The 23,215-nt window shown below is 34.7% G+C and overlaps 1 protein-coding gene across 5 annotated transcripts; it reads right to left on the reverse strand.

Annotated features, from left to right (window-relative positions):
• Positions 1–5,030: 5,030 nt before the first annotated feature.
• On the reverse strand, positions 5,031–21,908 carry LOC107877139. Of its 5 annotated transcripts, none has more exons than XR_007042775.1 (12): positions 21,669–21,908; positions 20,680–20,799; positions 20,506–20,597; positions 17,183–17,243; positions 16,709–16,781; positions 16,562–16,607; positions 16,384–16,425; positions 15,516–15,707; positions 14,569–14,735; positions 14,261–14,449; positions 12,564–12,687; positions 5,031–5,370 (listed from the first exon to the last, which is right to left on the reverse strand). XR_007042775.1 is itself a non-coding variant. In XM_047393576.1 (10 exons), the coding sequence occupies exons 3-8, from the start codon at positions 20,571–20,573 to the stop codon at positions 15,656–15,658; spliced, it is 342 nt and encodes a 113-aa protein (XP_047249532.1). In that variant the 5' UTR covers positions 20,574–20,597; positions 20,680–20,799; positions 21,669–21,908; the 3' UTR covers positions 14,261–14,449; positions 14,569–14,735; positions 15,516–15,655. The 5 variants fall into 5 exon arrangements, 1 of the variants encoding a protein (XP_047249532.1); XR_007042774.1 differs by lacking the exon at positions 12,564–12,687 and adding an exon at positions 21,139–21,189 and having other exon boundaries at positions 21,669–21,874; XR_007042776.1 differs by lacking the exon at positions 12,564–12,687 and having other exon boundaries at positions 20,528–20,597; positions 21,669–21,872.
• Positions 21,909–23,215: the final 1,307 nt, after the last annotated feature.

Here is a 23,215-nt window from a genome sequence, read left to right on the forward strand (position 1 = left end):
AGAAGAAGAATCTAAAGAATTAACCGCATTTATGGTACCACAAGGATTTTATGAATGGAACGTGTTACCATTTGGATATAAAAATGAACCAGGTAGATATCAATATTTTATGGACAATTATTTTAAACAATTATCTAATTGTATAGTGTACATAGATGATATATTATTATATACAAAAACCAAAGAAGAACATTTAAAATTATTAGAACAGTTTACAGATATAATAGAAAAATCGGGAATAAGTCTAAGCAAAAAGAAAGCTGAAATTATGAAAAATCAGATAGAATTTTTAGGAATACAAATAGATAAAAGTGGAGTAAAAATGCAACAACATATAGTACAAAAAATAATAAATTCGAAAGAAGAATTAGATACAAAAAAGAAATTACAATCATTTTTAGGATTAGTAAACTAAGTAAGAGAATATATTCCAAAATTAGTAGAAACTTTAAAACCACTACAGAAAAAATTAAAAAAGGATATAGAATATAACTATGATGAAAAAGATAAAAAACAAGTTCAAAAAATAAAATTACTTTGTAGAGAATTACCAAAATTACAATTTCCAGATGAAAATAGAAAATTTATATATATAATAGAAGCAGATGCTAGTGAATATAGTTACGAAGGAGTACTTAAATATCGATATGAAGCAGAAAAAATAGAACACCATTGTAGATACTACTCAGGTACGTTCAACGAGACAAAAATAAAATGGAAAATAAATAGGAAAGAATTATGTTCATTATATAAATGTTTATTAGCATTTGAGCCATATATTGTATATTACAAATTTATTGTACGAACAGATAATACACAGGTACGCTGATGGTTAACAAAGAAAATACAAAATTCAGTTACAACAAAAGAGATTCGGAGACTAATTTTAAATATATTAAATTTCACATTTACAATTGAAGTGATCAGTACTAACAAAAATGTTATTGCAGATTACATATCAAGACAAAGCTACACAGACTGAAATAATAGAAGAAGATACTCTAGAAAAAATACTTAACACCCTAACTACGCTTTCAATGAAAGTGGACAGTATGGGTAATGAGATAGAAAAGCTAAGGACTAATGAAGATAAACTGAAGTCTATAGCTACAAATCAGCTAACTCAGCAGTGTGCAGAGCTATGTCGATCGGAAGACATTAAAGTTTCAGAGCTAGAAGGAGACGTTGGGACACTCCATAAAACCCATAACATTTATCAATCTACTGCTGCAGGTACAAGCAAAGGAGTTAATCGACCAAGATACCAGAATATAAATATGAATAAAATATTTGAAAAACCATTTACACCAAAAACACAAAAAGACCACTTGTTCATACCCCCACAAGTTAACACATACCGAGATAGCCTAAACCAAGACAAAAAAGTTTACAACTACACCGCCCAGAAATACATAGAAAATATATACAGAGTACAAACCTTTCTAAACCATAACCCCAGAACTACAAACATCAAAGAACCAAATACCAACTATATAACCCAAAAATTACAAGGATATAACAAACTAATTGCACTACCCAAAACTAACCCAAGCCTAGTTAAAACCTGTTTTGACTATGGACTATTAAACACCATATATATCCAAGACGGAGAAGAATTAACAGCTATGGAAGAATTATACAAGATATTCACCACCTACAAAAGAATAACAAAAGGAAATTTATTTTATATAAAGTGTTATACTGCACCGGCAGAGATACTATATGATGAAATAAAATCAGTTATACAAGTTGTAAAGATAGGACTAACTAGAGATATGATCATACCAGAAGATATTACGCAGCAACCGGAGATACCCAGAATTGAGATACCAGATTTTTATGCAAATAAACGACTTATTGGACTAGCTACGATCATTCAAGAACTAGCAAATAATTATACTAACGAAAACCCAATATGGAGTTATTATTCGAGAAATCATCAAATGATTTACTCAAATTCAAAAGAGCTACGACAAGCAGATATGGAAGATGTAAGACAATGGATAATGACGCTACTCAACCCAGAAAAACAATCTACCGCAAGAGCAATAAAAAAAGGATTTATTTCAGACGGACTGCTAACAAGATATTGTAAAATAATTGGACACAAATATCCAGACCACCAATGTTCGAGGTGTAATGAAGAAGATAATATTATTCCAGAAGTACATCTAGAATAAAAGAAGACAAGATGTCAACTGGAAAGATAAGATAAGAAGCAATAATAAAGATATAACAGATACGACAAAATCAACGGAGACAAGATACTGTTGAATTATTGTACAAAGTCTGAATTATTGTACAAAGTCTTAACTATTGATTGAATTATTGTACAAATAGACTTTTACGTAAAGATGTAAACTTGTAGGAAATTAAAGGCTAGTAGGCTAGCCTAGCCCCTTTTGTTGACTTTTTAGTTTTTAAATTTACAATTTTAAAAAACGTGTGTAAAGTTTGATTGTAAAGTTACTTTTCGTTCTATAAATAAAGAAAACAGAAGGCATTGCAAAGGCAAGTCTTCATGCGTTGAAGCAAACATTCTCTCCACTCCACAACAAATATTTTACTCAGTTAATTAAATAAACATATTTCAATGAAAAAAGCTATGGAGGAACAAACTTCAGAAATATCAAAACCACCCGAACAGGTATATTTATTTATGATTATGAATAGCTAAATTCATAATTCCCAACAATCATGATATGATAAAATAAATTCATATTAGTTACTTTATAGTAGAATTATTCGAAGAATAATATGTTAAGAAGTTTATTAACAAAGAGGAAACGGAGAAAAATTCCTAAGGACTATGTCATCCTAAAAGTGAAACCAATGAGGCAAAAAGCCGTGGCGGGGAGTAACCAGAATAGAGGCATTGTTTAAGGAAAAAAGTATCCGAATTACTATGTTAATAGTGACGGAAGAACATATTATTTAAGAATAATCTAGTATATAGTAAGCTAAGATGACCATATTTTGTTATGCATATAGTTGAAGGGAATATTTTGAAAAAAGCAATTTTATGAAAATGAATGATTATTTATCTGATGTGATGATAGATAAATTCAAAATACTTATTTTATATGCACTTAGAGATATAAAAGTAGCAGATATAAGAAAAATCATATTAGAAAAAGTCTTTGGTAAATACTACATGACTAGAGTAAATTATATACCATATCTACCTAACTACTCTTACAAATACTTACGATGATAAGTTACATGAAATTTTTAGAAATAGATATAAGAAACATACAGTTACTAGAAAAACAGATAAAAATAAATATAGACAAATACATGAAAAATAAAGATATAAAATACATAGAATTTCTTAATAAAAATATGCAAAAACTACTAAGGCTAAAACAAACAACTACAAAATATTATAATAAAACCAATTTTAAAAAATAGATCATTTAGATTATCTTAAAGTATTAATCTTATATATACTTAAAGATATAGAAATTATAGATATTAAGAAAATAATATTAGAAAAAGTAATAGACTACGAAATTGAAACTATAAATTGGCTAGAACAGTTATACGAAAAAATTTACCCAGAAGGATATTATTCAGATTAAGAGATGTTAGAATATATTAGAAAAACTAGAGAAAATCAAGAAAATCTAAATAATGAAATTAATTATAGAAACCGAATTAGAAAAATAATGAAAAACCTAAAAGAAAAATTAATATGGATAGAAAAAACCTTAGAAAATTTAGATAAAAGTACATGTGATAGTTTATATAATTTAAAAAACTCACTATGAGAAGAACAACACAAGATAATAAATAACATTGAAAATCTAGAATTAGATATACATTACAATACAGATAGGATAAATTATTATACAGAAATTTGTAACTCTGCAATTACCACAGGATAAAATAATTAATGAATATATCTTACGAAAAAAGTAAATCATTAAAATATATTGAAACAAAATTTAAGAAATATCCACGCACAAATAAAAATAGATTCACTATAAACCTAATAAATCTATTAGATCTATTAAATCCGCGCACCCCCCTACAAATAAATATCCAAAATACTCTCACTTAAGTTGCACAAAATCCCATCACAAGGGTAAGACTGATCCTCACGAGTCGTACCCTCTAATACGAGTGGTTCTCGCCACTCGTATCGTAAGCCTCAGCCCTTGGACCCAAAATTGTTCAGTGTATGACCCATCCTACCAAAATCGTATTGACATTATACGATCCTTACCCTTCACCCGTATCCCTGGCAAGATAGAATCACAGAAGGTTTGAACACTGTCCACCATAAGAGTCCTGGTATGACTCGTACACTGGCTTAAGGCTCTGGTGAGCCACTCATACTCAGATTCAACTTAAGTTACCAAGTCTAAGGTTAATTGAAGGAACCAAATGATCTGTATCCAACCATACGACTCGTACCACCAAGCGTATGCAATCTAGTGACCAAAATCCATCCCACCAACTAATACTAGTTAGCATACGACTGGATCATACCATCCGTATCCCAAAATACATCTCATACCCATGAGTCGTATTGGGTCTAGAGCCCAGAATTTTAGGAAATTTTCTAAGATCCAGAAACCAGGGTGTTTCACAACAAGAATCGCAAAGAGACGAAAAACTAAAATAAATGAGAAGAGAGAGACACATGCCTTTTTTTCCTCCATTTCTAGTTATATTAGGTTTTACATTGGAGCAAAGAGTAAATTCAAAAACTTTTGGGCTATTCTCAAACTTTCCTTAATTTCTTAATCCTTAATAAAGTAATTGTTACCTACACTCACTTATTAAAACTTCACTACCTACACCTTATTTTAAAACTTTTTTGTCACTTTTAACTCAATTGGCCAAGTATAATGTTCTATCTTTTCATAGTATGACATTCTTTAAATTAAAGATTTCAAAACCAATATTTTTATATCCTCTTATTATAGAGGAGGATGTTGGGAGCTAAACATTCTCCTCTCCGTCAATATGTCTTTTGATTACAGGGATATTTATGTAATTTGGATAAGCTATTTGTTCTCTCATTGGTTGCAATATATGTGCTTTTTTAATTAAATAGACTACTTAAATTAAAATAAATAATATTTGTACATCAAATGAGTCTTGAGCCTTAGTCTGGCTCAATTAAAAAATAGAGGAATTTTGCCTAATATTATTTTGATTACAAGAAATCATCCTATTATAACTAGTTTCCGCAATGTCTACCCAAATAGCCTAAGAGACGCACATATGTGGAACTATAAAAATCTACACTTAGTCAAAAATTTCTAGGGTTGCTCCATTCTTTGCTAGTGTATCTACCACCCAGTTTTGTTCTCTGAAGCTATGTTGCATTACTGCTGTCCTCGTCTTCATATCATTAATCTGCATTCATCAATAATGGGGTTATAAAGCATGTTACCATTTTGAAGCATTTGGATAACCTCTTTAGAGTCAGTATTGATAACAACGGGAAGAAGGTTGAGGTTCTCCACCACCTTAAGCCCTTCTGTTAGGGCCAATAACTTTATGAGGTTTTTATTAGCAAAGAGAAACTTTTATCAAAACCTACTACTTAATCATTTCTACTATTTCTCACTACACCCCCAATACCACCTTTATTGGGGCTTCCCGAACATGACCCATTGATATTAAGTTTGTAGTGGACTGTGGGAGGAAGAATCTACTTGACTTTAATAGTAGTTTTGGGATTTTGGTTAGTAGTTTCATTAAGGTGAAAAAATTCAACTGCAACAACATAGGAGCTAACGAAAAGGGGTTTAGCCTTATTATTATTGAACACATTATCATTCCTGGTCTTCCAAATGTTTCAGATGCAGAAAGGGAGAAGAATATCTCAAGTAATATTGTCATCAGATTTGGTGTACTTGAGCTTGTTCCAAGTGCTCTCCCAGTTGTTCCTAGAGAATATAATAGGGGGAGGGGTCGATCTGTTGGAATTATGGATGAGTTCAAACTAGAAGTCTTTTGTATAAGGATAGTCAAAGAAGATGTAAGTTATATCCTCAGTGAGGAAGTTGCAAATATGGAAATTAAGGTTATGTTGATGCCCCCCTATGGAAAAGAGTATCCTTTGGTAGAAATATTATTGTACTGCATGAGCCACATGAAGAGCTTGATCTTTCAGGGAATTTTATTCCTCCAAATCCAGCTAAAGAGTTGGTGGTAGTATCAATGGTCCTCTTAGTCTTGTAGATTTGATTATAGGCACTTTTATAAGAAAAGATACCATTACCATTAAGCCTTCAGATGGGAGAGTCTGACTGAATCTTTATATTGGAAAAAATATACTTTTGATGTTATGGATAAGGGGTAGTAGGGAGATCAAAGGAGAGGGTGCTAAAATCCCAAATACTGTTATTCTATATATCAGCCAGAGTTGTGGAGTTGCTAGAGGCTAGATAGGTCCATGGATGATTCTACTAAGGGGGTGGTTTGGGATCCATCAATAATACCAGAAGTTTACTTTAAGACCATCATGAATGGGCCAGTGAATGACACCACTATAAGGGTTTCATCCCCTGTGCAGGCTTCTCCAAGTCCTAGAGAAGTTGTTTTTAAGTGCAGTAGTTTAGGTATAATATTTACCTAGCAGAACTTTCCTAGATAGAGAAGAGGTTTGTGTGCAATCTCTAGGCTGGGCTACTGAGAAAGGTGTTATTCTTGAGGGTGAATTTTTGAAAGCCCATACCCCACTCATGCGTAGGTTTTCAAACAGTGTCTCGGCCCATTATGTGCATTTTTCTTTATGTCAGTAGAACCCCAGATAAAGTTTCTTTGGTCTCTATCAATAAATTTGTGAATCTTAGTGGGGAGATGGATAAATTACATGACATAGTTTGGAATGTTTCTAACAAAAGCCTTATCCAAGGTGGCTCTCCCAGATATGTTGAGGAATTTGTTTTTTCAATCCCCTAGCTTGGTATTAAGATTGTCCGATATGAATTGTTAATACCCATTAGTAGGCTTTTGCTAGAAAATGAGGAAGCCCAAATATCTTGCAAATGAGTTATTAGCAGGGATGGAAAGGATATTTGCAAAACATTCATGGGTTTCCCTACTATAGTTATTTGAGAAAATGACCTTGGATTTTCTTGAGTTGACCTTTTAACCAAATGGTTGTAGAAACTGTCTGGAGTTCTTTTTATGGTCATACAATTATCTCTATTAGCTCTAGAAATTAGAGTAAGGTCATCAGCAAAAAAAGGTAAGACATTATTGGGCCTCTTTTACTGATAAAGATGGAGTCCATTGAAGGGTGTACACCTCAAAATTAAGTCTTCTAGAGAGGAGCTCCATGTAAAGAATAAAGAGGTAAAGAGACATAGTCTCTCCTTGTCTTATACCCTTAGTGGGTTTAAAGTGGTTGTGATTTCCTCCATTGAGAAGGATAGAGATAGAAGAGGAAGAGATAGATGGCATGACGAGGGAGATCAGTCCAGGGAAAATAGAAGTAAACAAGGACTTTCCTAATGAAAGACCATTCTAGCCTATCAAAATCTTTCTCCAAGTCAATTTTAAGGACTATATGTTATTTCCCCTTTCATTTTACATAAGTGGTTGATATACTCCTAAATAATAATAGCATTGTCAGAAGTTCTTCTCTTAGAGAGAAAACTAGCTTGACATTGACCAGTGATGTGGGTAAGGTGGTGTTTGATACTACTGGCAATGATCTTAGTGATGATCTTGTACTGAGTATTAAAAATCCCAATGGGTATAAAGTTCCTCAAGGAGAAGGCATTCATGCACTTTGGGATAAGGCAGAGATAGGTAGAGTTAACCTCTTTATCCATGGGTGGGTACTGAAAGATTTACTGTAGAAGTTGATAGGTGGTCCTATAATGTCCCAGTATCTTTGGTACATTTGGTACATTAGAATGTAGACCTCTGGCCTAGGGGCTTTTGTGGGCTTAAGAAAATGCCCTTCTGATTTTGTTCTCCTCAATGACAACATCCAGAATGACATGGTTAAAGGGATAAATAAATCCAATAAAGAAGGGTTTAAGAGATAATTGAGTCTATAAGCCTAGTGATTAGTAGTAAAGAGATTGCCTTAGAAAGTCCCTATAAAGTTCTTAACATCATTATGCTCATGGATCCAATTCCTATTGTCATCTTGGAGACTATTGAATTTGTTTCTTCTTATTCTTCTATTGAGGGTAGAAGCGTGAAAGAATCTAGTGTTGGAAGCCCCTTCCATAAGCCAGTTAATTCTGGACTTAAGTTTCCAGAAATCACTTTTTTATCTGAGTATGTTTTTATACTCAAAGGTAATGGTATGTTCAAGGTCATGGAGGTACTGGTTTATGGGGTAGTTAGGGGATTTCTAAATTCCAGCTAACCTAGCCAAGAGGTACTTTTTTGTGGAAACTATTTCCAAAGATCTCTTTGTTATAAATTTTAATGGAATGCTTAATGTTGGGTATAGCAGTAGTGTTGTATGTTATCACGACCTCGGAAGGAGGATTAAACCATATTTGGGAAGGCGTCATGGTTTCACCACATGGTTTCAACCCTAAAGGTTTTAGATGTAGAGATAGAGGCTCTAGTAATACTAAGAAGTATAGGAGAGTAGTCTAAGTGAAACCTAGGCAGGTGAGTAACAAAGGCTTCAGGGAAAAGGTCGATCCAGGGGTCATTAGAAATTCATATGTCTAATTTTCTTAGGATGAGGCTTTGCCTATTTCTGTATATCTTATTTGTCCAAGTGTATTTACCACACTTGAACCCTAATTCAATAAGATTACACTGGTTAATACAATTCAAAAAAAAAAAAGGACCTATTATGGTTAATTCTACTCCCCCAAAATTTATCAGAAGCCTTAAAGATTTCATTAAAATCCGCTACAACTAACCAACTATTGCACCCAAAGTTGTTAACAGTATCAGCTAAAGAGATTATCTGATCCCAAAGTATTTTCTTGTTACTAAAGTCATTATTAGCATAAATAACATTAATAAACCAATTAAAGGAGAGGATCTAACCTTGACAATGACATGAATAGCTTGGGGGAGATAGAGATGTCATTAATATTGATGAAATCACCCTTCTACATAATGACTATGCCTTCAGAATTACCCTTCCTCAGCAAAGTATTTATAATCACTCATCCTAGTCTCAAGGAAGGCCAAGATAACCAATTGGTGGATGCTAATCTTAGACTTGCAGTGTCTCTTAAACACTATATTAGTGGCTCTTTTAGGATTCCATATTATGTAGTTCATCCTCATTTCCTTAGGTGGTGTTGGGAGGTTCCAACATCACTTCTTTCCCCTACCTCAGTGGGTTAGTTCCTAACATTCCTGAGCTTTCCTTTTCCTAGATAGGGGAACTATTTTTACAGTAAAGTGTTCTCCTCACATAAGTTTTGGTTGATTTATTCTTTCTAGCTTAGAGAGTTCCAAAGAGAGTAGTACTATCACTATCTCTTGGATTAGCTCTGTGAACTGTAGGTTCAAGGGTTTTTCCGGAGTAGTGGCATCTGTTTTTAGGATCCTTAGTTGAGCAAGGATCTCTTTCATTTCCCTGTTGCTATATCTCAGAATTTCCATAGTTTTCTCATTTTTTAGCATGACGATAGTTAGTAAAGGTGTAAAGGTGGTGGATATTTCTTCTTGCAGGGGGGTTTGCAGGGGGGTCACCTGATTTTCCCTGTTGGAATTCACAAAAAGATAGTCCCTGGGATAAGAGTTGTGGGTTGGGAGGTGGAGAGAAAGGGGACTTTGACACATCAAGTTTATCCTCTCTATAAGCTCATATGCATCAAGTTTTCCTGGAAGGAGCTGAATATTTGAAATAAGGTTGTCATCCACACATTTTAACCAAAGCTTTAGAAACCCTGGGTTAGGCATTCCATGGATAGTTGAGCTAGGTAGCTTGGGTCCTGAATATAGAGTAAGAAATATCTCTCCTCCTACTCCAATCTTTGAGGAACTATTTGGTTGGTGAGGCAAATCTCCAGCGAAGAGGATGGTAGGTGAGTTTGTGGAAGGGGTTCTATGATGAAGTGTCACATTTGAGTTTAAGCTTGGAGAGGGGTTCATTTTTCTCAGAGAAATGATTGTGAATTCCCTCAATAGTAATATTTAACATATTTTTTTTTTTAGGGAAAGCGAAGAGTTTTCCTATTGGAAATCCCCGAAACATTTAATGCATTGTCTTAAAAAATAAAAGTTTCCATCAAATCATCAGGTTTAGTGGAAGAGTTTTCCGCCGGTGTCGGGCAAGAGAGATTTACATGATTTTGAATGCCTAAGCTGATTTGGTAGCTTTTAAAGTGAGGGACATATTTATTCCTTTTGTTTTCCAATTCAAAGGAGGAGAGAAAATTTGGGTAGCGTCCTTTTTATTAGAGCCCAAAGTTGTATTTCGCATTTGGCCACATTATTCTGGTAAACTAAATTACTGGGCATCTTCTTATGTGTTGAGGTTGTCCCAAAATACTCTTTTGGTATTTTAAAGGTGTCCCAAGGCCAACAATAGGGTACTTGGGGTGTGCGCTTAGGAGTAAAAACAGAAGGCCTGAGGCCCAGCAGTTTTGGGTAGCCCTAATTTAGTCAAGTTGTCGTCATTGCTAATTTCACATACTGGCGGCAGCCCTTGGCCTAAGTTTATAGTAACTTACGTGACACCGCATCGAAAGTTTTCACTTTCATATTTAAAGCTGCGGATTTTGCATCTTCCCATTGAGGTGGGATGGTCTTTTCTTCCTAGCAAAGGTGACTATTTGCCATTCTTCCTTGTTCTTGGTTGAGACTAGCTAGAGGTGGGTCTATTTGGATCGAGTTGTTCTCTGATTTTTTATGGGGACATCTCACTAAGGTATGACCCATATGACCTCAGATCATGCATAAAATACCCTTTCTAATGAATCTTTTGAACATGATTTTCGAAGGTCACTAACATTTTGATGGGAGTCCCTAGGGGGGTCTGAACACATATCCTTGCACATCTATCCCTCAGAATCTATGAAGTCCATGCATCTACTTTGAGGAGTTTTCTAATCTTTCAGCCCACTCTTTCTAGAATATAGTCGTAAAATTCTGTTGGGAGCTGAGGAAAGCGAATCCAAATAGTCGTAAAGGTAACCTGTGTATCGTTGGGACAAAATTTGATTCCCATTTCCTTACAGAGCAAAAGCATCCTGCAAAAAACCAGGATTCATCTTGAAGGGTTTTCTCCTTGATCACTGGGTTCCTGAATTTTTCGATGAAGAAATTGAAGGCCAAATCAATTAGGCATAGAGGCTCGATGGGCTTCCACAAATTTTTCCAATTTTGTTTTGAGATTTGGGGACTGAATTTCTTTTTAAAGGCCTTAACAATAACTGAAAATCTCCATGGGGCATAAAGTATTTACTTATCCTCCACTATGAGATTAATCAGCTCATCATTAATTGAGAGTAAATCCTCGTCTTCTTTACCCGAGGGATTTGAAACAAAGGGGATTGTGGTTGACACTAGTTTCTCAATGACCGTCTCCTTGTAGGTTGGTGCGTATTCCGATATTTAAAGGTCGCCATCATCCATAATGTATTATTTTTTATTTGAGGGGGTCAATTTACATGCTCTGGATTTTAGGTCATACTCCTGATGAACAAAGGGGAAAGGGACGAAATAGAGAGAGGATGGTCTTTCTCTCTCTAACTCATTTGTTAGATACCTAAGATATGAACTATTATAGTTGTACGATACAGTTCTATGCTGTATTTACTATTTTGTCCCTTATGCAATAAAAGATGCATGTAGGGAAGGGACGCTTCCACCTAACCTTATGTGTAGTGACTAGAGAGGTATGCCCAACAACAACAACAACAACAACAAACCCAGTGTATTCCCACCTAGTGGGGTCTGGGGGGGTAAGATGTACGCAGTCCATACCTCTACCTCTGATGAAGTAGAAAGGCTGTTTCCGAAAGACCCCCGGCTCAAGGCACGAGATACCACACAAACACATAGTAAAGCACAGAAGCAGATTACATAATATAAATGCGGCACCCATAAGTAATATAAAACAGAGGAAAGCAGAGGAAAGCACACAGATTCGTAATAAAACATGGAACACGGAACACGGAATCATAACAGGAATAAAATCCCCACCAAGTAATTCCCTACACTAGCGACCCAAACTGGCCCTAATCCTCTGTCGTAATTCGCGTCTTCCAGACCTTCCTATCTAGGGTCATGTCCTCGGTGAGCTGTAACTGTTCCATGTCCCGCCTAATCACCTCACCCCAGTACTTCTTCGGCCTACCCCTACCCCGCCTAAAACCATCTAACGCTAGCCTCTCACACCAACGCGTAATTTTGCTATGATCCTAATGTAATAATCAGGTTGCATATAAAGATCAACATAAAGTAACTTTTGCACGTTATATCAAATAAATAGATTTGAATATATCACAACATCACTATCATGGATATATCATAAGATCCCAAATGTATGTTTGGAAATACCATACTACTGTGAAAACGAAGACAGTAGTGCTTAAAGTTCCTAGAAGAGGTATACATACTGGAAAATTCCAAGGACTACACAAGAACACAAATCTTACCATCTACTTTTGAAGAGGGTACCACTATCCTCAGCACATCATATAATACACTTGCAATTTGATAGATCTTAGCCATCTCTTCTCTAATAATGTAAAGTCAACCAGTAATTAAGTGAACAATGGTCTGCCATTACAAAAAAAAAAAAAAACAAGAAGCCATGAAATTCAGGTTGAAGTCTCGCTGTTTTTTATTATGACGGCCATCTCTAATATTTCTCACATAAAAGTTCTGGTAAAATTTCTGAATCTCTGTTGGATCATTTCTTGCAAGTTGAGGTTGAGTTTCTTTTTATTTCTAGAATTAGCAAAGATAGTACAAAGTTTACATCATGCTAATCACTAAAAGGTTGATCTGAAAGCTTTTAACACTAAATACACAAAACAATTAAAAATGAAAATGAACAACTCATTAACAGAAAGAACGAAGGCGGGTGATGAATGCAAGTTATTCATCACATTAGAGTTTTGACATCTAACAAGAAACAGAAGAAGCATGTTTAATGTTTTAACCCGGAGGTTGAAGTAGTATGCCCTCCAGATAGTGACACCACTAAAAGGAAATAAATAAATTTTGGTACGCATGGAAGCCATATCCCAACATACTGGGAATCAATTGAATAATACAGATACTGGCTAAAATGTGAAAAAATCCATAATATATTTTAGAGGGAGCTTATTGTAAAACACAGAGATATAGTCCATCGTAACAAACCTACTTAAGTCACTTGAGGTCAACTTGTAGAAAATTCTTTCATCTATGGCTATACCAAATAGCAGCAGCAGAGTACATATGTCTTAAGACACAATAATGTATAAAGACAAGAAGTGTTGTTATGCAGTAGGTGTTTGATGAATAACAGAAAAGCGGAAAATAGCAGCCACATATTTTTGCATTGATTGTTGGTTAGACAAATTTGGACATTATTCTTCTATTCTGTTTCTTCAAGATCACCAGTGCTATTCCATACACAGTCAGAACAATTAAAACTCCAGGGCATTGTAAGCCATTAAAGAAGATTTGGTGCTACATGGCTGAGTCTACATGCTGGAATACATAGAAGGAAAGAAATGTGAGACGCTCTAATGGGAAGAAAGTTAAGCGTACCACAACTTAAATACAAATGTTTTTGGCTTTTGACTTTCTGGCGTAATCTACCGGATGAGAAAGATGCAGATTGTTAGATTTCACAAAATCTTTACAAGAATTGTGTCTTCACTGCAGATATGTCATTCTTTTTTGTTTTTTTGTACTGCAGATCCCCTTCAAATTGCAGAAACCCCTTGTGTTGTTTGTTTACACCAACAAATTCTCATCACTAAAAAAAAAGTTCACTTCAAATACAGATGAACCAGTAAAGCTATTCTAGGGACTGCTTTGAGGTGTATCAGCAATTTCAGCTTCATCTCTGAGCTGTAATCTTTATATTTACTGGTCAAATTTTCTGATGATCTGATCCAGTGACCTCATATCCGACTGACCCCAATATATATCTAAGAAAAGATAGGTCAACACCAGTGCATAACCATACAGAGAAGGGAAAGCCCAAATGCAAGAGTAAAGAACCCCAACTCCCCCATCAGATTGAAAATGAGAAACAGACAAGAAAGAGAAATTATAACCAAAACAGTATAATCTGCAGAAGTATATATTGTGATATTGACATAGAAAAAGAAAAGAAAAAGAGATGAGGTCTTACTATCGGAACCCGAACGTTTGAAATTACATTTGAGGTAGTTATCAAATGCTCCGATCAAGTCAATGGCATGTTTAGTTGGAAGACCAGGATTTTCATCAGAAGTTTGACCAATTATACGACCATGACCCCAGTTATCATCAGAAATTATGTCTTCTAACCTGACCATTGCATTTGTATGTTTTATGGGAGCTGCACCAATTTGTATGACGGAAAAAATATTAGAACATCAGAACAGGTACACGTACTCCTAAATGATTCAACCGAACAGGCCAGCTTTCCGAATCATGAAATGGTCAGGAGAATTTTACCTCTACCCATTCTCGGACATTCTCAATCTATTACTTGCTTCGTAAAGTAAATCCTTCTCCAACTCTGCAGCATTTGAAAGAGACGCATTCCTATTTGGTTGAGTAGATTCCGGTAAGTCTTCTGCATTATCTTCTTCATTCTCCAACTCTGGCTTTGTGCATGAGCTCTACAGAAAAGGAAATGGTTATAAATCTGACTAGCTAGAAACTTTAAAGCTTATGTCAAAAATATTTTCATCCATTGGAAACTAAACTAACATTTTGACACAAATAAAGCGTTGTTGTACCAAAAGAATTTCATGAAAGTAATGGTGATAAAAAGGGAAAAAACTTTCTCAGAATATGAGTTATATTCCCTTGGAATAAGAAAAAACATCACAACTGAAGCTTGCTTCGTGGTAGAGGACCTCCATCGCCAACAGGTGGATTCCATCTAAGCTACATAGAAGCCTTGGTAAATACATAAGTCGTGAAAGGACTTTAAAATCACATGAATAAGAACTTTCTATACTATGTGATGAAAAAGAAGCATATTATGTTGTTCAAGAAATGTAGCTGAGACCTGCATATTACATAACCAAGGCGCTAAAAAGCACGACGAAATTTGCTAGGTACCACATTATGCTATAGAGATGTGAAGATATTGAGAGAATATAGAAATGTTGAATGGGCGTGTTTAACATCTTTTGAAACTTTATACATATATATAATTTTTTAAAAAGGGAAGGAAATAAGAGATGGCATGTAAAAACAGAGCATCTACTCTAGAACCAGAGGTCTATAATATAAAAAAGTGCTTAATGATATCAAGAAACGAAAAAGAAGATATAAAAGAGAACGTGATCTAGTACAGCTCAAGCAGTAAAACTATTTGATAAAGACGATAAGACAATGAGATATTGTGGTGTTGATCTAGAAAAAGGAAAGAAAAAGAGATAAGGTCTTACTGTCGGAACCCGAACTTTTGAAATTACATTTGAGGTAGTTATCAAACGCTCGGATCAAGTCAATGGCATGTTTAGTTGGAGGACCAGGATTTTTTTCATCAGAAGTTTGACCAATTGTACGACCATGAACCCAGTTATCATCAGAATTTATATCTCCTCCCCTGATCATTGCATTTGCATCTTTTATGGGAGCTGCACCAATTTGTATGACGAAAAAAATGTTAGAAATATTTGGGTGAATGACAGGAATACCTCCACGTTCATGTATCTGATTAAAAGGTGACAACAATTCTTGTTGTATCATTTCAATATTTCCAATAGATATATATCTATAATCTGCAGAATAGTGATAAACTTCTATATCTTCTTTTATTTCACGGAGGAAGACATTTGGGGTCAAGTATGGCTGTTATAGCAAATTTACATTTCTGTAATAGCTGGAAAGTCCCAGAAGGGAATAAGCAAAACCATCACTACTCCTAGACTTCAAAGTTTAAGAAATAATTCCCACAGGTGGGCAGAGAGAAGAATAGTTTTTTTTAGGGAAAAATATTAAATGCATGCATTTACTATCGGAAACAGGCTCTCTATCTTCCAAGGTAGGAGTGAGGTCTGCGTACACACTACTCTCCCTAGACCTCAGTTGTGGCATTACACTAGGTATGTTGTTGTATTATGCATGCAACTACTGCACTACACCAGTCTATAGACCACCAAAACAACTTCTTTCCATATAGTAAAAAGCTATGTTGCTTGGACTCTACGAAAAATATTGACAGTTGAGTTTTGGACATTCCGACATGGGTGCGGCACCATTTTGAGTGTCCTAAAAACATATGTAAAAAGCCAAATAGGTAGAAGTGCAAACCTCATGAAGCTTCTTTCTTCTCCCTTTAAATTTGAAAATAACCTGATGATAGTAAAAAGATGGAAGTTCACAAGAAGTATACAAAATCAGTTATGTCTAAGGCTCTAAGCCACGGTCAATGACACAAGGTTGTATGGCTTAAGAAGATAAATGCACCAAAAAATAGCAGTTAGTTCACCTTTCTCCATACAGCAAAAAGCCTAATGCAGCTTTAAATGACACAACTGCACCAAATGTAATGAAATGATAGATTAATGTGAAAGACAAAACTCTGAAAACAGTTCTAATCTTCAGAGTATGTGAGAAAATGAATATAAAGATTCACCTGCTATAAATATCTTCCCAATGAATTCCTTAGTGCTATTATCGTTCATCCAGAGGTACCCCCAAATACAAGCCTGATGCAAAAACATTTTTTCAGGTATATATTGTAACGCCCCGGATTTGGTACCTGGAATGCTACACAGTGCTCATGACTCCGAAGGACCACAAGCTAACCCATGACTGATATTTGTACCTGTATACTGCATAAATCCTGAATAATGCGAAAACATGAACTGAAAGGCCGGGTTCAAAACTGAACATAATCTGAATAATATAACATCTGTGTGGGATAATAGAATACCCAAAACAAAACTGAAAATACTAAAGTCTGAAACATGATAGTCTAGAAAGCCTCTAACTGACTGATCTGTCTGAGTAAGGAGTTGATGGGACATGTCCCCAACTAACTCCAACTAATAAACTGATTAATGAGATAATAGGCAAATAATCATGTCCTCGAAAGATGAGGACTCACTTCTAAATCTGTCTGCAGATATCTGGAATCTACTGTTGCTCTGGAGCTCGTGTCTCTGAACCTATGGTATAAGACACCATAGCGCAAATACATCAGTACTTTGAATGTACTGGTATGTATGTGAGATAAGCTAAATGCATGGGGTTCATATGCATGAACAAAAATAATAACTGACTAACTATCATGAGCGTGAGAATACATGCATGAGACATAACAACTGACACTAATACTGTGAGAACATGATTACTAAATCTGAATATCACTGATAACATGAGTGACTCTATCTGACAGTCCTAAATCTGATGGAACTATCTGAGTTGACTGTATCTGACAGTCCTAAAATCTGAAGAACTATCTGAGTTCTATCACTGAGACTGATTGACTATATCTGACAGTCCTGATTCTGTAACACGAAACTGTGGGAAGTAGTTATCTAACCGACATGCCCATGATACGCCACTATGGCTGAGTTGGGGTCCAATCTGTAACCCCAATTGGAAGGGTTTCAATACCGCGCCACTGGTAAGGACAAGCTGTGGGTTACCCTCATCTGATAGTGTCCCCTGTACGAGAATGGTAGGGCCCTTATCTGACAGTGCTTATCCACTTCATCAACCCTCATCGACAGTGTTGATGTCTCAACCTATGCTGGCTACATAGTTCTGGAATGCAAGGATGACTGCTAAGGATCACACCCTTATCTGATAGTGTGTGTCCCCATCCTCGGGTGCAGTGTCCCTATCCTCGGGTTCACTCAGTGCTAATTTCTACTCCCATTTGAATGGACGTTGAACATGATTTACTGAACTGAACATGAGCTGAATTTCTGAATTCCGTTGACTGACGGAATACTACGGATATCTGACAACTGATTGAGGTCATGAGATCATGGAGATTTTCTGAGTCATACGACTGTCTGAAGTCTAAGGATCATAGCTTGACTGAGAGTATCGTGAAAACATGACATGGCTCTAGGAACACAGCTAATGTTTCGAGTACGAGTACCCCCAGGACTCTATGGAAGGAAAACTGAACAAGCATAACTTACTTGAACATATAACTAACATCATAATCCATAATACATTTATAGAAGCATTCCATCAAAACATGTGATAAGCATAACTTGTACATACATGGGGATTTCATGATATCATACTAGTTGGGCATTGTTCCTTCATCTAGGCATTTAATCAAACACATGGTACGCATAGCACATGCAGACAACATTATACAACAATTAATCATCATGATTCATCTCTAATTTCATCATCCTAGGGTTTATTCATAGGTTCACATGAATATACATCTATACAAATCAATTCCACATAAAATTGATCACCCAACATGGATTTGAATTCAATGGATCATTCTCAACATAAACAAAACAAACCCAACATGAAATTCATATAGAAATCCATAAACTTAAACTTAGAAAGGAGATTCTTGGGCTTCATGGATGAAAGGAGTCCATGAATGAACACTACGCATACCTTAGTTCGTGATTTCGTGAAGACTGACGGAGAAACTTTCTTGGAATTGGATCTTCTATGAAAACCCTAACTTGTTCTTGAGATATTTTTTGAGAGAAGAGTGTATTTTGGGTGAAAAGTGGCTGAATCACGTGTTAAAGGCTTAAATAGGGGTGGAAAGTTGACCCTTTTAACCCTGGACGCGTTATTTAATTTCAATAAAATTTTTCCGAACTGAACCCCTGGCGCGATGCGGCGCTGTCGCGCCGTGTCACTGGCATTTGACAATTGAGAAACTAAGGGATGGCGCGACACGGAGCCATCGCGTTTCCCCTTCTTTTGCGACCTGGAACTTTGGCGCGACGCGGAGGAAATCGCGCTAAGACACTGGAAAAGGACAATTCTGAATTTGGGGCTTGGCGCAACGCGCCATAATCGCGGACCCCTACTGGAATTTGCCAAATGCCATTTCCTCTTGTGGCGCGGTGCACCACTGACTAATATGGCGCTGTTTTAAGGCGGGAACTTGAAATAGTCGTAACTTCTAACCCGATTATCGGATTTGGGCGAATCTTATATCGATGGAAAGCTTATTGAATTTCCCACATGACAAAAAGTGAAAATCTTGAAAATTCCTCATGGAATAACCATCATTCAATTTAGAAGCTAATACTAGACATTCTTGAGATGAAATTAGCTAGGAAAAGTATGGGGTATTACATATATACTGATATAGAGCTCTACAGACTCGATGGCATGTTAATTTGGTGTAATGGAGTTGGTTCAGGTTATTCACTTAGAAATCAAAGATAATGGACTACGTTATCTTTAGAAATGTCAGTTCTTCTTTAACAATAAAGGGGTCTTGGTTGGCCTCCTATTTTCAATAATTACAGCTGGCGTCGACCAATTGTCCGATACAGATAGACACGAAGAAGAAGGGAAATCAGATACGACCTCTAGCTTTGTGTTTGGGGAAAATAAAAAAGAACTCCATTAACCAAAGCAGGGTCATCTAAAGATGAATAGGACCCAACACTTAAAGTACTGAGAAGCTCTTGATATTAATGATAAATCTCAGTTGCTAGAAACTTTAAAGCTTATCTCAAAAAGATTGCCATCCATTGGAAACTAAATTAACATTTTGACACAAATAAAGCGTTTTTGTACCAAAAGAATTTTATGAAAGTAATGGCGATCAAAAGGGAAAAAACTTTCTCAGAATATGAGTTATATTCCCTTGGAATAAGAAAAACCATCACAACTGAAGCTTGCTTCGTGGTAGAGGACCTCCATCAACAACAGGTGGATTCCATCTAAGCTACATGCAAGCCTTGGTAAATACATAAGTCGTGAAAGGACTTTAAAATCACATGAATAAGAACTTTCTATACTATGTGATGAAAAAGAAGCATATTAGGTTGTTCAAGAACTGTAATTGAGACCTACACATTACATAACCAAGGCATTAAAAAGCACGAAGAAATTTGCTAGGTCCCACATTATGCTATCAAGGTGTGAAGACATTGAGAGAATATAGGAATGTTGAATGGGCGTGTCTCAGATCTTTTGAAAGTTTATACATATATATAATTTTCAAATATACATGAATCGTTCAGTAATCATTCATGAAGTTGTATATATTTAGTGAGTGTACTCCATATATCTTAGTTTGTGAGTTATTTTTTTCTTAGGGAAATTCATATATTGTACAATAATAATTGTCAAGAACATATATATAATAAGTACATATATATGTAAGTTAATTATCTGAAATTGATAAGGCAATATCTATTGAAGAGTAAAATCAGTCACTCCTAAGTTAATTGTGTTTTATACTAATTCCATACTCACATATCAAATCGAAGTTTTTTACCAATCCATTCAACTGAAGAAGTAAAGTGCTCTCTGTCACCAGGCATCACCAATGTGTCCAATGAGTCAATCTGTAAAAAACACATGATCAAGACATTAAATATACATTTACTAAGAAAAATTAATAGTCCAGCAAAAGCAGTGTCTCCTTACCAATGTTAAGGCATAGCCACCAAGTGTGTCTTCTCCTCCACAAAATTAAGGCCTTAACTCATCACGTGGAAAGGCGTGGTCCATGTATCCATTAAATGCATGGTAGAACATCTCATGTACCTTAAAAGCAATGAAAATATCAATTTTTTTGTAATCAAGTTACAAATTTCTAAATCAGAAGGGAAGGGAACACAAAAGAAAATCAACAAGATATTATCTGCTCAACTTTCTATCAATTTTTTTTCCTTCACCACCGACTACCAATTTAAGATATCAAAGCGGGATTAATACTAAATGAAAGTGAACTCGATTGAAGCCAATTCAATACTTTCCTACTCAATCTTATTTATGAAAATAGCCCTCGATCAAAGAGGAGCATAAGCAAATACAGTGGTAGTTACTAAATTTCAAAATAAATTTAAAAATAATGAAACAAAAAGTAGAATAAATTAAACTCACCATATCATAGAACCAAAGAGAAATGAACCCGTCGTCAATTGCCAATACATCCTTTTTAACAAACAAATTGAAGATTCAAACAGAGCAGTTCGAAATTCTGGATCAGCTCGGTAGGCATAATAACAATGAAAAATTGGAATCCCATTTCTCCTGGTACTAAATCGGCAAATATATATCTATTTTCATAAATCGCAGTTTGAATTAGTTATTGTTTAAGTGGTGTATGATAGAATTTCAATGTTAGTAGTTAAAGATGAGTGAGGGAGAGAGCAAAACAAACGGAGATTGAGAAAATTGAAGAGTAATCCTCGATGGTTTGAAGAAAAATAAAAATCAATCATAAGAAATTGATTAAGACAGACAGGATAAACAAAAAGAAGGAATTCAATACTGAAGGACATTGAAGAGCAACATGAATTTAAGCATAAAATTGGTAAATTTGAAGCAAATTAGGGCAAAAGTTGAGATAAAAAATCTATCAAAATATTGTGATAAAAGAGAAAATTATAAGAAACGGGATAAAAACTTACCAATTAGCAAAGAACTGATTGTTGTTGCATTAAGAAAAACTTGAGAGTCACTCTATATTGGAAGGAACTGATTGTTCTGGAATTCTGAAAAGTTAAAGAAGCGAGCATTGAGCGAATATGTGGAAGATAGATTTTTATTTGAGTAAAATTACATTTTTACGCTTGATCATCCCTTGCTTAGCTCTTCTATATAGTAGTAATATCTTGAATATATACTGCCATGTAATTTTTCCATTCTGTTTCAGCCTATAGGCTAGCTTTATTACCTAACCTTTGAAGTTCTTTTTGTTTATATATTACTTTGATCCTTTCCTATATTATTTTGATATATACTCAATATTTTGTAATGCCATGAGTAATAATAAAATCTACATATTGAAATTATAATAGTAATCCAATTAAATAAATATGAATGCTATATCACAGGTAAAATAATACACAACAAAGCAACTGTTTCATTAAAAGTACACTTAATTTATTCGTATAATGTTTGGTTTAAAATTTTCTGACCTAAATTAGGTGTTCAAATATTGTCAATCTTTGAAATCAATTACTTTAGCATTTCATTTCCAAGTTTTATTTCAAAGTATTAAAAAAATTTGCTCTTCAAAATTTTAAACTATTTTTGTCTCACATCTTTTGTATTCTTCTAGACATTCAGGTTTAATCTTTTATATCAGGGTAAATTTGGCTTGCCTTCAACTAAATTTAAATTTAATCGCCAGCTTTATGTCTGCATACTCTACTTATTATACCAATTTCATAAATGCAACAGTCAAATTATCTTTACGTTATAAATTACAATGAATAACTAATAAAACGTTGTCATAAATAACAAATTAGATATGGGGAATTTCATTTACTCTTGCCCTTAAGTTGGCTTCACCTTTTTTTTTTCTTTTTTGTGAGGAAAAATAGAATACATTTTGGTTGGAAAATTATCAATTTCTTCAGACAAAAATGAGATATTCGGACAACTTAGCATACCCTTAGGGGCCATTTGGTGTGAGGTACTCGGACAAGTTATCCCGGGATAAAATAATAGTTTCGGGATAAACTTTTTAATACACCGTTTGGTTTGGCAATACTTGGAATAATTTATCCCGGGATTAATAATAGTCCCGGGATAAGTTATACCACATATTTGGTGGTATAAGTTATCCCATCTTAATTTATCCCGGAATAAATTATAAAATGACAAAAATATCCCAAATCCATTACAAACACATTTCTCCAATCTTTTTCATCATCTTTAATTATTTTTTTTGAAATTGAAAAAAGATTATTGACAACTACTTGATTATCTAAAACGTGTTATTTATGACAAATTAAAAAGACTAAAATATCTTATTTTCGAACGAAGGAAATATATGACTAAGAAAAATTAGTCTCTTATTAATTAAACTTTGCATTTTTTTTTCATTCCATTGCTTGTGAATTTTATAAACTTATACGTTATTTTCTTATATAAAGGATCAAAATGCAAAATTAACAAATTAAAAAATAAAATATGTTAGATTCATACATAATAAGGATCAAAACTAGGT

The sequence above is a fragment of the Capsicum annuum genome, chromosome 7 (assembly GCF_002878395.1).
Source record: "Capsicum annuum cultivar UCD-10X-F1 chromosome 7, UCD10Xv1.1, whole genome shotgun sequence".
In the NCBI taxonomy this organism is placed as follows: domain Eukaryota; kingdom Viridiplantae; phylum Streptophyta; class Magnoliopsida; order Solanales; family Solanaceae; genus Capsicum; species Capsicum annuum.

Excerpts from the sequence above, each read along its gene's own strand:
- LOC107877139 (XM_047393576.1), bottom strand. The coding sequence starts at position 20,573 with ATGCCTGGTGACAGAGAGCACTTTACTTCTTCAGTTGAATGGATTGGT. Across the intron at positions 16,782-17,182 it reads ATCTGCAGACAGATTTAGAA|GCTTGTATTTGGGGGTACCT; the intron begins GTGAGTCCTCAT and ends TTTTTGCATCAG. Across the intron at positions 15,708-16,383 it reads GAAGAAAGAAGCTTCATGAG|CTCCCATAAAAGATGCAAAT; the intron begins GTTTGCACTTCT and ends AAATTGGTGCAG.